The sequence below is a fragment of the Rhamphochromis sp. 'chilingali' genome (assembly GCF_963969265.1).
Source record: "Rhamphochromis sp. 'chilingali' genome assembly, chromosome: 6".
NCBI lineage: Eukaryota > Metazoa > Chordata > Actinopteri > Cichliformes > Cichlidae > Rhamphochromis > Rhamphochromis sp. 'chilingali'.
Window position 1 is genome coordinate 10,373,789 of NC_137933.1, and position 14,806 is coordinate 10,388,594.

The following is a 14,806-nucleotide window of genomic DNA, read 5'->3' on the forward strand; positions in this document are numbered from 1 at the left end:
TCCAGTGTTTTATTTCAAACCGTTTATTTCTTTACTATATGACAACCTTGCCTTGATGATGTCACCTGCAGAGTGCAGTTAGTATGATCATGATCACTGAAGCATTTCTGGATGAAAGCTAGTATGGATTGTCGCGCTAGAATAGAAAAGAGTAACAGAAGTTTTGTGAGTGAGGATGGCTGGGCCTTCTTCACAAGGTTTTGTAACATCTACAAAACAGATTTAGATAGAAATAACAAGCTTGTAATTACACCTACAGTTAATTAGCTATGGTCACGTCTGTTTAGCAAGTGCACACTAAATTCTGCCTCCAGCACTCGCATAAATCTGACGCTGTAACAACAAGGTCATTGGATGTTGGCTCAGTATGTACATGTTTGTGAGTTTCACTCTGGTGTTCAAAACTAGATGAAACTGGATTATTCATTTCTTTTTCATATAAGCAGAAGCTTATATAAATATATATATATAAATAAAAGTGCCTGCTTGCACTTTGTGTATATACTCTCTTTAGGTAAAAAGTGTACAAATCAAATGTATAGACTTGATATTTTTGTCATCATAATGGTTTTTGCTATTTAAAAAATTTATATAATGACCATAATGATATACAACTTTGCAGTTATGCTAGAACAATGCTAATTTATTTATTTAACGGGCCATTAGTTATCTCAATAGGTTGTGACCTTAGGGTTATTCATTAACAAAGAATCCATTACATGTGTTTGTTTTTAAGAAAGATTGCAAATTGTTTTCTGGGAAAAAAGTCCACTATTTGTCAGTGTGGGTACAAATTGTTACTGACCCACTGCATATTTGGTTGCTTAAGGGTTCTGAGCAAGCTTATGGGGGTTTTTCAGTATGTGAGAATATGGGTATCTCTAAAGGGAAAGACTGCAGTAAGCCAGTCATTTGTCACTGATTTTCTTTATGCTTCTCCATTTCTTTAATTTATTATTGGTCATTAGTTGATGATATGTTATTAGTCAACTGGCCTACCATAGCAAGTGTTTTCTATAAAGATGTAAGACTTGTACCATCTTTAGATGATTAAACTCCTATTTTGTATCTTTGTTTGGGATTCTGTACACATGTCTGTCTGAGAATGCATTAAATATTTTCTTGTGTCTGACATTCATCATCATGCTAAGCTCTGACTGGCTAAATGGAAGTAAGAGTGAAGGGATTTGTGCTTCACCATCACATCACAAGAGCAAAAATATTTGTCTGAAAAATGGACCGAAAGTGTATAAATGTTTCAATGCATGTGTGTAAAGATTATTGTAAGCAAATAAATGTTTATTGATGAGCTACCATTGTGATTATTCCTCATAGGAGGCAGGATGCAGTACAGTATATGAATGTTCAGTAAGTGCATGTTACCACTGCTGAAGTGCTGTGCAGGCTCTCAAGAGGAACTAGACTCAGTGACCTGAGTACCATTCAGTACTCCAAGATTCCACAAAAAAAACAACAGAGCAGCTTAATATAAGTTACAGTCCACAACACAGTCTTCAATAAGATTATTACAGAAAATAGCTTTGTAACAAATGACACTTTTAACAAAAAAAAAAAAAAAAGGCCAGCTGGAAAAAAGGAAACCACGTGAATTACAAAGAAAAACTGGGAAAAAAACACTGTAGAGAGTTTAGCTCCATTTGAAATAAATGACATTACCACACTTTACCTGACCAACACATAATTTAAAAATTTAAAAAGAAAGAAAAAAAACGTAATAATGCAATAAATAGACTAATCAAAATTTACTGCAGCTATAAAGGTGTCATCAAAGTTTTTCAAAGTCAGTGGGGGAAAAAAGAAAAGACATATTGTTGTCATTCAGACAGGAATCAGAGGTGTGAGAGTCCACAAATCCCCTTTTGCTCCGCAGTTTGGACAATTTTGTTCCTCTTTTAAATTATTGTGCTTGAAACACAGTCTCACGGTTCTGTTTTTCAGAGGGTTTGTTTCTGGATCTCAGTATGAGGGACCATTTTCTGGAACATCTTCCAGGGGAATGACAGTGTACTCCCCTGAATGTCCATTCTCCTTGGGTTTCTCATTAGGCAGGAAAGTCTCCATCTCTCGCTCCCTCTTCTGGTTCGAGAGGTTATTTGAAGCCACTGTCAGATTTGCCTGGTTTGGTCCATTCCACCTGCAACATAAAAAACATTAATTAAAATTCTGTGCTTTGAGAAGATCTACTCAGATATGTTGTTCGTTTCTCTGACATATGAGTCTTACTTGTGTCTGGTTGCGATGGCAACACAGAGTATTACAAGTGCTGCAACACCAACGATAAAGCCAAGGATGATGATCCAATCTGGTCATATGGGAGAGGTGTGTTATAAAGGTGGAATGAGTGTTATTCATGTATTAATTGTGCAGAAGTGTGGTTTTTGTCTGACTCACCAGGTGTAACGTGTCCTTTGTGTGTCGTTTCAGTGTTTGTCGTCTGCGTCTGTGTCTGTGGTGCTAATTGCACATAAAAATAGAATTGTAAACCCCTCCATATACACCACAACAATTTAACATACAGGTACTTATTGTTAATTACAAAATATTTACCTTTATTAATGTTCTCCCGATGCTGAAAATTTCGATTTTGTTTTGATAGTATTGATGATACAGTGCTAGTTTCTACACTCGAGCCAGATGTCATAGTGGTGCTTTTAGAAACCAGTTCAGACCCTGAACCAGAATCCGGGTTTGTTGTGACGTCACTGGTAGAGACAGTAGGATCAGTAGTTTGCGAGAAGACGTTGTTGTTTGAAGTGTTGATTGACTGGTCTTCACTTGTCACTGATGTTGTGGTGGTATGGCTAAAGAGGGAAGGTGAGGTATATCCTGAACCTCTCCCCTTTAACATGTAATGCTCTGTGAAGTCCGACGTCGGAGCATGCGTTGCTGTTGTGGTATCAAGTGCGATGGGTATTGTTGATTCGACAGCACTCCCCTCAAACATGTAACTGTCTGTGGAGTTAGAAGTCGGTGCATTTGTGGCATTCGTTGTTGTGGTATCGAGTGTGAAGGCGATCGGTGATTCGTCACTGTTCTCTCCTAAACCACTGCCATCATTCACGGCACTCTCTATGAATCCAGAGGTCTGAGCATTTGAAATACTCAGCGTTGTGGTTTCATGAGGTGAGATGGACGTTGTTAAGATGTCACTGATCTTTCCAGCAGCACTTCCTTCGGTCATATCTTCAGAGTTGTAAACCGGTGTCTGTGATGCTTGAACTGTGGCACTTATTTTGGGTGTTTCAGTTGTAAGCGTAGGCGATGGACCAACAATGAACCCCTCCGTCATGGCATCCTCAAGAAAGCCTGCATCAGGGTTGGCAGGGTTCTGGGTCACAGCTAGGACAAAGAAAAAGGAAAAAATCCATGTATCATCTTAAGTGTTTACCTACTGGCTCTGAAATGAGTAGGGAGGAAAGTTACCAAGCTTTGTTAAACACAAAAGGACCACACAGAGCTTATGTTGCTTCAGCCCAAAGTCTTGTGTTAGCTTGTTATGTGACCCGCTTTGATAAGGTGTGGTGAGAGACAGTAATAATTAACCTAGGTGACTATTTGTGTATTAGTGTGTTAACAAAAGAGAGACAGCTCCATCAAAGCATCAGTTTTAATACCACGCCAAATAAACCAGGCCAACATAACTGCTTTCTGTCTTTCAAAAAGTATTAAGCCATTGTTAGGATTTTGTGTCACAAAGGAAGGAAGTCACATATCTTCTGGTAAACCATTATAATCGCTGGTGAATAGAAAACATTTAAATTTTTATTTAATTGCTTCTTTTCTCAAATATTTCTATTTTAAGATACTTTATAAGTTAATTCATTCTCATATTTACCTGACATCTACAACTACTTGGTATTTTTCAAGTAGACCTTACATTAGCAGTATCTTGGAGCATGAATTGAGTTGTTAGCAGTTCTACTACCAAAGGTCCCCCTTAACCTTGTAGCCCATATTTAAAATGCTTTATGTTGTTAAATGCCACTTATACACTGATGGAATAGTGTAAGTAAACCAATGAAACTATGTATAGTTTAGATTTATACAGAAAGAAAGGAAGGATGAATGAAAGAAAGCGGCTCAGCTCAAATCACACATCTCCACTCTACATTTCTGCCCAGTCACATTCAGCTCTGGTGTTCCCTATGAGATTACATGTGTAACAGCTCTTCGCTGATCTTTGGTTTCAAGACAAATTCATTAATGCACCTCCTGGAACAGAACATTTCACAAAGACTTCTGTGTTTAATTGAGCTCTGCCAATGAGACCTGTGCACTAACAATGAAATGTGACTCGTTAAGGAAGTGCCATACTTCAAATATAAAGAGATTTAGGTAGTAGCAGGAGAGTGCTGACTCACGGGGTAAAGAGAAAGGCTCGACAGGAAGTGGTGAACTTTCAGTTGATATAAAGGAATTACTTTGTCTGAGACAGAACACCCTTTGCTCCTAAATCTTGCGATGGAATCTTTTTTATACAGCATCATTCATCATCAATTAATAAATAGCTTTGTTGTGGTTGTTTTTACAGTTTAACTATCAAAGACAAATCCACATTGAAATAAAAAAGCTGAAAATTCTGCTAAAAACAATTTACTACAATACTTATTAAAAAAAATACCACTTACTATTAACAGGTGTTGAATGAACAGCAGCAAGGAGTCCCAGAAGAACTCCCAAAAGAAGATTCCTCATCTTCATAATAGAGAAAGGTGCTAAAATCAAGGATTGGAAGTAACTAAGAGTCAGCTGGAACTATATTGCACAGTGAACTGATACTTTGAGCCAGATAAATCATGCCTTTGCCTTTTTATACAGCAGCAGGTCATAACAGCACAAAAGCTAGCGTCACAGAAACACACAAGAGCTCAGACACACCTTTTGACTCGCCTTCTTCCTTATCCACTTTCTCACGGTTTTTTTCTCCCTCAGGCACAGCACTCATGTCAAAATTACATCAATGTAAAGTTCCTGCTCAGGATTTTCCTTGCCTAGTGAAAGTTCTAACAAATGCGTTGCATGATGGGATTTGGTTATCATTTATTGCAGGGCTGTATCACATGAAGGCAAAACAAGAACATTTTTTAGTGTGTAGTAGTCCATGTGTTTCTGTTATGTTTCTGTGGTGTTTAACAGGGGCCAGAAAAAGTTGAAAGAAAGTGCTGCACAAACATATGCACCAAATGTCAAAACAGTATCAGTATCCTAATCTATAAACCTACTAAGATTATATAAGAAATGGAAAAATACAGTTTGCATGAAATACTTGCAAGGACCTGAGCCTGTCACTTAAGGGGTAGGTGCAATTTTTTTTTTTAATTGACCTACATTTAAGTATGACATGTGGATTTTTTTTTAACAAGAAAGATACACACGGGAACTTATTCTGACACATTTGAATCTGTTAAAAGCCTAATAAAGTTAGCCATTGTTGCCTTTGTTTGAAAGGAGTGTATGAGTGTAAGATTACATCTCTCCATGTCTGGTAATGCAGGCTAGAAGCATGCAAGAGAAAAGAAAAACATACAAGGGATCATTACTGATTGCTCGGGTGTTATGTAATGCAATCCAACCAGCAGTTGAATAATAGGGAAACTCGGGTGAAACTCTGGGTACCATGTAAAAAAGCCTTCACAGAAATGGAAAAATCTGTTGATGACAGAAGAGAGGCTTGGAAACTGCTCAAGACTCAGTTAGACAAATGATACATTATGTGCAGTTCTACAGATGCATGAGACAACACATCCTTTTTTATCACTGCTTTCTTATCATTCTATCTTCCATAACCATGTCACAGAAGAAGCCTGACATTTTAACAAAACAAGGCAATACATTGTTGGCCTGGTTTCATAGTTTTAATATCCAATTTTTGACTTCACTAGGAAGATTTTTGTTACAATCTCAGCTGAATATCACCTTCCTGCAGGCAGTGTGTGCTGTATATAATAGCACTTGTGATATGCTGGTATCTGATGGAAATTGATGCATGCGTCACAGCAAGACTATTGCCTCAGGTGTTCTGGCGCATTCGTGAAGTTGTGACATTCGTCATGAATTACTCAGCGTGTGTGGGTGAGCTCTTGTCCAGACTTGTATTCCACACCCAGTAGAGGCTTGTTTCTGTTACTGTTAAGAATGGAATTTCACAATTTATTAGCTATGATGCACAGTAGGAAGAATCACCAGGCTAAAACACAAACCAGACGGTGCAAGTGATTCAATGATAATGAGGTACAATGCATGGAAGCCTTAGTCTTTCACATAGTTTGGTAGAACTATAGTCACGATTAAATTGTTCAGTTGAACTTTTAAGAGTATTTTGAGCTTTCAGATTATAGCTATGGTAAATGGACTGGTTCTTATATAGAGCTTTTCTACTCTATCAGAGCACTCAAAGCACTTTACCTCATTCAGCCACTCACACCAGCACTTTTTTCTATGCTCTTTCTATGTAAGGGCTTTCTGTCACACAAATATGTATCCATCTGAGTGCAACTTGAGGTTAGCATCTTGCCCAAGGATTCTGGAGAAGTTGAAGCAATGGCAAAATGTGGAAAACGAAGCACACCTATGAAAGCCAACTATGGGTTTCATCATCCTTAAGACAATATTAAAGGAGCCCTTAATATTGGGGTGGGGATACATGAATGGACAAACAGTAGCACACTTACAAAACAGCATGGCTTTTTTCAAGTGGCATATTCACTGGGTTTGTGCAGACCAATTAGCAACCATTCTTTGTTCCCTCTGCCTTACTGTTATCATGTTTCATACCATTGTTCCCCTCTTCAAAATCCCAAGGCATTCAAACCCAGTGACCTACACACTGCAACTGTCGAATTCATTTCCATAAGCATTTTTGTTTAATTGAATTGAAATGGAATGGAATTAGCACGGTGGCACGGTGGTTAGCACTGTTGCCGCACAGCAAGAAGGTCCTGAGTTCAATTCCACCATCAGGCCGGGGTCTTTCTGTGTGGAGTTTGCATGTTCTCCCCGTGTTTGCGTGGGTTCTCTCCGGGTACTCCGGCTTCCTCCCACCGTCCAAAGACATGCAGCTTGTGGGGATAGGTTAATTGATTAATCCAAATTGTCACTAGGTGTGAATGTGCGAGTGAGTGTGAATGGTTGTCTGTCCCTGTGTGTTAGCCCTGCGACAGACTGGCGACCTGTCCAGGGTGTACCCCGCCTTTTGCCCTATGACAGCTGGGATAGGCTCCAGCGCCCCCCGCGACCCTGAAAAGGATAAGCGGAAGCGAATGGATGGATGGATGGATGAAATGGAATAACTATATTTACTGGATGTTTCTAAAACTTTTATGCATAAATAACTCTGCATGTAATTCCACTGTATAGACATGACCACACGCTTATACATAACTACTGATTGTATTTTAAATTAAAACCATGATTGCATGACTTTTATTTTAAGTCAGAGCTTTCAACGCTGTGTTTGGATTTAACATACCATGGTGGGAAACAAAGAACAATAATGCTCAATATGATCAACTGAAGAAGAGCTCTAAAAAACAAAACAAAGCAAAACAAAAAACCTAATAAATAAAAATGTACTTTGTGAATTTAAGATTTGTAAAATTTAAAAAAACTTTGCTTATGTGTACATGCTCATCAAAATAAAAAATACTGTTTAAAATGACCATGAGAAATAATTCTCCAGGCTTTCTGAAGGCGCTTCAAAGTTTTTCTTTGGACATTACTATTTCAGTCATTTTCTGTCCAGTCCTTTTACCATTTTTTTTGTTTTCAAGCCACTTAAGACTGATCTGTGAAATCCTTCATGCATAAAAAAGTTACCCAACTAAATGGATGAACAACTGTTGTTTCTACACATAACAGAAAGCCTAGCAAAGAACAAATTTTAAACTTCACTTTATTACAAGTAATCTTTCAAAAAATAATACTTTTCCTATTTTTTTCATTCGACTTTGATTTAATAGTTGATTTATGCACCAAAAAGTGTCATGGTCCCTGTGCCTCTCTGGCTTGCTCATGTTGGCCACAAGTTTGTTCTGTTTTTTCTCCTGCTTGCCTGGGTGGAGCTCATTGTGGGCTCTCACCCTTGGCCCACCCGCCAGCAGTGATTACTACACCTGTTGCTGATCAGGCAGCGTCCCTCTGGACTATTTAACGCTGCGGCACAGAGTAGTCGGTGCTGGAACGTTGAACCTCCCGTGTTTGTCTGCACTTGGATCCATCTGTTAGCCGGGACAGAAAGGAGATTTTCAATGGCCTATCATAGTCAGAGTATGAGTCTCTACAACTGTCTCTAAAAAATTTGAGGTAACTAGAGAAGCATATGACAAAAGAAAAAGTGTCAGGTCTAAAAACAATTTCTATACAGTAGATGCAAAAGTCATGTCCTTAGGGAAATGAAAACAGAACAATGTTTTCACTGGTTCTTCAGTTGATCCATCTACTGTTCACTGCAGCCTCATCAGAAAGTGGCCTCAGTGGAAGGGTGCTTTCAAAAAGCCATGGTGTGATGAATCCAAATGAGAAATTGTTGGCTCATATCATCTGCAGCATGTATCAGGGAGGTCGGGAATGAGGTACTACAGTGAATGTCTTCTCAGCTCTGTCATGGTTTGAGATCTTGTCAAAATTAATGGAATTCTGTACATAGAAAAATATGGGTTTTTTTAGCATGGCAATGGTCCCAAACACACATCCAATGCAGTAAAAGCATACCTCGATAGAAACACACACAGTGAAACAATATGAGCCATGGATTGGCTTCCCCAGAGCTCGGACCTCAACATTACTGAAGCAGTGTGGGAACATCTACCTAGAAGCAGTGTGGGAACATCTACCTAGAAGGGAACAAAAGGTAGCCAACATCAAAAGAAAAGCTTTGAATGTTCTTCAGAAAGCATGGAGAAATGACAAGAAAGCTTGCCTAAGAGAGTTCAGACTGTGCTGAAGAATAAAACTGATCACACCAAATATTGACTTTCAAGCTTCTGCTGCTGATGTCCGCTGGACACACTGCAGATCACCTTTTTCTGTGTTGTTTATATAACACTGGGCAGTGTCTTTGAGCCACCAGAGTGAACAGTTCCATGTGTCTCTCACAGATTGGCTGGTTCAAATTATTGTAGGTTTACAAGTATTGATCTACAGGTGTAGTTTTCACCTTACTGTCCAGTTTTCCGGTATTTCCAAGAATGTTTGCAAGTTTCACTAAAGCATTGCTCATAAAGAAATGATGGATTTCTCAAGACTTTTGCACAGTGCCGTATATTGAAGGCAATGACATTCTCCTCTTCCGTTTCACATTTCTCTTGCAACAAAAAAATCTTTTGCTTGTTCTAACCATTACTTCCTTGTTCAGCTCTGGACTGGAATTCTGTTATATGGGTTAATCTTCGCTGGAAAACAGATCAGACCTGCTAACAATTCTGAGGAAGTACACAGTTATGAGTTGTGACCCTATCTGGATGACATTCCAACCTCAGAGATGCCCCATATTGCCTGGAAGCAACAAGAAGGAAAGCAGTTTAACTGGAGGGCAGATAGAATGGGACTCTGCCAAATAATTTTCTTCCTTATCAACCAGCCAGTAGTTTTATTTAGGTAGGGACGTACAGAAATGTTTCAGAAAAAGGAACATGTATATAACCTGTTCTAAATTACTAAATGGTGTTTTTGTTTCTGTTTAGGCAGGCATTTTTATTTTTATTTTTTTGTGCTGAACATGCAATTGGCCGACTATGTGCTTCACTGAACATGTGATAAAACATTACCTGGCATGAAACAAAAAAATTGCAGGTAGGGTGCCGCTCCTTTAAGTTGTAAAGTAACATGGGAAAAGTCATCACATCATGGAAACTGCACAAACAAACAGCCAGTCCACTTTGTTACTGTCGGTACACCAAAAGGAATATTTGATTAACCCCTTAAGACCATAGAACCAAGTCCGCCAGAGCTTATATTATATTTTTACATGTTGTAGAGCCATTTTTGGGAGCATTTCAAGTTGCTATACATCAATACAACCATTACAGCCTAAATTTTAATAATATGCATGCATTAAGTGCATAGTAATTACATAAATTGCAAAAAAGTGCAATAAACTACAAAAAAATTGAAAATCGTTTTTGTTTTTTAACATATATTTCTAGTTAGAGAAATTTAAGAGGCGTATCCCTCAAAACTGTAAATACAAAAAAGTTGCACAAACTAGTTTCCCACCACAGGAAATTTATTTTGAGTGTCTTCATAGTTTTATTTTTGAAATACACCAATTTCTATACACTGCAGGAAAAACGAAAATAAATATTATAGTGCAAATTTGCAAAAAAGCAGCATATGCATCAAAATAAACTATTTCCAGCAGTGCAATATGAGTCCTAAGCATCCCAGAAACGACACAGAAAGTCATAAAGTCAAACATAACTTTTAAAAACACCAGTATAGGCTCATGAGGCCTTGATGGTAAAAAACTACATTTCCGCGAAAATGACGTCACTTCCGGTTCCGGGCAGGTAATGGCGGACATGCGATAGTTCACGCTGATGATGTAGGAAGTGTTATGAACAGCTGATCGGATCGGCAAAGCGAGTTTCTGGAATATTATGTTTTTGTTGCTGCAAGCGCTTTTTATGCAGTTTTAGCAAAGCTATATGTGGAAGGAAACCGTGACCGAGGACAAGCTGATGGCATAAGATGTAAGTACAACTCCTCCGGTTTCATATGCAAAAAAATTTATTGCGCTAGCTTACGTGGTTGCAGTGCTACCGGGATTTAAAAATAGTTACGCAAAACGGAGCGTGCCCACTCTGACCGGTTTTAAAGGGTTAATAAATAAATAAAATCAAGAGACAGGCCCTTTAACAAACATACTATCTTATAGATCTTTAATATGACCTTTGACTTTGACATCTTCAGCCATTCCTCCTTCCCTTTTTTTCTTTTCTTTTCTTGCATGTACTAAAGGTTTTAAATATCCCACAACATTTCAGTGTGATTCAAAAATGTTTCTTGTTGTAGCTTGGTTGCTGGTGTGCTCAGGATCATTATTCTGCTGAAAGCTCCAGTCAAATACTTTAAAAATATGGCCTCGCATTATCTTCAAGCTCTCTTTGATATGAGGCCTAATTTATAGATGAATCATTGACGGACCAGTACCTGAAACCACAGACATTACCCAGCAGAGCTGTATGTTAGAATGCAAATGTCAGACTCAGTTGGTTCAGACATTAAACGGTCTTTCCCCTCGCCAGCTCACAACTTCAAAGTCTGTGTGATGTCTAATTGAACCCATGTAAAAATAGTCCAGGTAATTGTCCATTTAGTGAATTCACAGCGAGCGAGTGGGCGTCATGTGTCCTGCCTCCTGCGGGTTCTATCCAGGCGTGTAAAGCAGACTATCTGTGAGCTGTGAGCTACATGTGAGAAAGGACAGCTGCTGACAAGATCCTCAACTGATTGTCCCAACATTGCCAGGAGTTTGTGTGAAATCAAAGAGACTCCAACTCATAGAATTTCTAACACCATGCTTCACAGTTGGTATGAGGTTTATTGGCAAACTGTGTTTTATTCTAATATTCTTTTTGCACTGCAAAGACTGCGGGGGCCATGCGTGATGAAATTTTCAGATTCTCATAACTTGGTGAGGGAGCCAAGTCTGGACAAATCTGAAGTTGTCTGCTCTTTTGCTGCTTTATTTATCTGCATTTGAAAGATATTTCGATCTTGGTGTAAAAAGCTTGTTTATTATGGTCTCACGTAGGAACCCTGTTTCCAAACCTCTGCTCCACTGGCTCAGGCTTTTTAAAATGCGGCAGAGATTTTTCCTCATGTTTTCTTAATCAGCAGAATTCCCTAAAAACTATTGAGGTGTTTTCATCATATGTATTTTCTTGTAAGAGATTATCATTTTTTCCCTTTAAAGACAGGACAGATTATGTTTTTAAGCAATGCTTTTCAGTAAAGCATACAAACACTATGGCTCTGTGGTGTAGTGGTTAACACATTTGCTTTACGAGTGAACGAGCCTTTGTTTGATTATGGACAGAGACCCAAACCTGGGAATTGGGAAAACAGCATCAGGAACATTTGGTGTAAAGTTTATGCCACTGTGATGACCCTTTTGGAAAAAGAACGAGTGAAAGTACTTCTTATAAAGAGACATGCTAATGATTAAATACATGTTGTGTATGATACTGTCTAAAACTCTGCTATTCGTGGCAAAGTCACACGAGTAAAAATAGGTGGCATCATCTTAATGATTGGTTTGCACTTTTTCACATCTGGCAACCACGTGGAAGTAGTGCAAGCAACCAATGGCTCAACCAAAGGTTGAGCATGCAATTCGCTCAGCCTCTGGGCAGCCACGTTTGCTCCCACCTGGCGGGAAGGAACCTGTCTCCAATCACGTTACAACGCTGGCTTACTGCACTCATCCTCAGAGAACTGGTGAGAGTTTGTAAATAATCAGATGGTGTAATCAGTCAACTCGTTTGTGACACATTTTTTTGCATTTTTTCACGCATCGCTGGTTGCATTGTGGTTATACTCCAACTTAAAAGCAACGCAAGCAATCACTTTTTGTGATTGATTGATGATTTTATTAAAAATGACTTAAACTGTTTCCTTTGCTTCTCTGTTTATAATAGCATAACAACACTGCTCCAAAACCCAGAGGTGGATTATTAGAACATCTGTGCTTACTTTAATATAGGAACGGTAGGAGCATTTAATTGCATCATACTTCACAACTAGGCAACCAAATCTTAAATGACCATAAACAAAAAGTTAATTTTGTATATTAGTTTATTTCACCTTATGAAGAAGTACTGCTTTAAAGCAAACAAGCAATGAGTGCTTGTTCATATATGTCACAAAAGTCAAGTTGATCCATTGATTCTTTTTTTTCTTTCACAGGCTTTCTGCTTTATTAAAAAATATAAATAAAAAATAAACCCTACTGGATAGTCTGACTTTACTGTTGCTTGGTCATATATAGGATTAGGTTAATGAAAATGAAAAGCTACTTATGCATAGAATACATTTCTATGCATAAGTAGCATAGCACAGTAATCATGTTTTTATCTTGTTTAACATGGAGGAATTATGCCAGCGTATAAACAATTCCCTCAGTCAAAAAAAAAGAAAAAGAAAAAAGATTATACTTGGTTATAATGTAAAATAAATTCCCAGAACAAGTTTTTTTTTTATCTTATCATATTTACATGTTATCCTTTTGGTTTAATTAAGTTGGAATTCTGTTTTCCTTGTTGTTCAAATACATTTCTAGCTTGCTTGGCAATATTATATTATACTATAATATTATTGTTAGATATTTCGTTCCCATTAAAATACTGTGGCCACGAAAGTGACTGGAACACTACCAGTGATTTGGATAGGTGAGTGAATACTTTTGGCAATACAGTGTACATCTGTTCCTTATGACATAATACATGATCATATATCATCACTCCTATACTCCATGACAGTGAACTCTGTCACCACTGCTGGATAAAAAGATACTCACAGACATGGCATGTGTAGTTTTGCATTTTCAAGCTTCCCTATTGCCACCTTTTTTCCATGGTGATGGTTCTAAAATCCATCTGAATGAATATGGATCATATTTGACCCAGGAAAGTCTCAGTGTATAAATTTTGTATATTTTGGGTCAGTTTAGGAAAGATCATCAAATATCTAGCTAATGGCATTTAGAGCATTTATCTATGTATTTATTATTTGGCCATTTTTAGGTAACAGTTGCACAAATCCTACTGCTCCACTTACCTCAGCTAGAGGAAAACCCTCATTGATGTCTGACAGATTAAAAAGTGACCAATGTGGGAACTTTCACAGAGTGCCCACAGGGCTCTTTGAAGTCTCTCTTCCCCATACACAATAGGATTTTGAGTGAGTTCAACAAGATAGAAGGATGAACTGAGGGAGGAGTGCCTGTGTGGAAAGGCTTCAAGCCAACAGATAGCGTGTTCAGACTAGGCGCACAAATTCTTATGAAATAATCTGTAAGTTTCTGACTTCAGGTAAAACACAGGCACTGTTGTGCATTTAAGGGTAGCAGATGCTGTATAGTCTGAACAGGCAAACCATATAGCTGACAACGATGCTATAGGCAGGGGTAGGCAATTCCAGGCCTCGAGTGCTGGTGTCTTGCAGGTTTTAGATGATCATTTGATTCAGGTGTGTTGACCCAGGGTGATATCTAAAACCTGCAGGACACCCGCACTCGAGGCCTGGAGTTCAACACCCCTGCTATTGGTAATGAACAATAACAAAGTTATTACATAAAGCAGTACATGTCTCTTTCACTCCCTCTCCGTTGCGCTAAGAAAAAAACATGCTGTTATGAATACATTTTCTCTGAAAATCGCCTGGGTTGATGATACTGTGGGTTTATCGGAGAACAGTATAGATGGCAGGATTGCACATGAGAACCCCCACCTCTCAACAGTCTCCAAACAACAACAGCAACGACCAACAACATAAATCAAGTGTTCCCCACGTTTTGGCAGAAGATTTCTTTCAACATAACATCTAATGTTTGTGGATGCTGTCCTGACTTGCACTGCATTTTCACAGCTCTGTAGGGCTGCACACTATTACAGATATACCTTGTTATGTAGTATAGTCTTTATACCAATATGTAATTTAAAAAAAAAATTGTTTCATTCTTGCACATCTTTGCTTAGTTGTTATCCATATTATCCATATATCCATATTATATATTATACTACATTATACACAGCATAGTATAGTAAAGATTCCGGTACAAATGTGC

General features: G+C 38.2%; 1 protein-coding gene across 1 annotated transcript; it reads right to left on the reverse strand.

Annotated features, from left to right (window-relative positions):
- Nucleotides 1-5: 5 nt before the first annotated feature.
- cd44a (CD44 molecule (IN blood group) a) lies at nt 6-4,886 on the reverse strand. Its single transcript, XM_080884757.1, has 5 exons — nt 4,650-4,886; nt 2,569-3,360; nt 2,413-2,475; nt 2,245-2,323; nt 6-2,155 (listed from the first exon to the last, which is right to left on the reverse strand). The coding sequence occupies exons 1-5, from the start codon at nt 4,720-4,722 to the stop codon at nt 1,978-1,980; spliced, it is 1,185 nt and encodes a 394-aa protein (XP_080740883.1). The 5' UTR covers nt 4,723-4,886; the 3' UTR covers nt 6-1,977.
- Between the last annotated feature and the right edge of the window lie 9,920 nt (nt 4,887-14,806).

Bases quoted from the DNA above. Each gene is read 5' to 3' on its own strand.
- cd44a (XM_080884757.1), bottom strand. From the start codon at position 4,722: ATGAAGATGAGGAATCTTCTTTTGGGAGTTCTTCTGGGACTCCTTGCT. The intron at 2,476-2,568 runs GTAAATATTTTG...ATGTGCAATTAG, and splicing joins TCGGGAGAACATTAATAAAG to CACCACAGACACAGACGCAG. The intron at 2,156-2,244 runs GTAAGACTCATA...TTTATGTTGCAG, and splicing joins GCCATCGCAACCAGACACAA to GTGGAATGGACCAAACCAGG.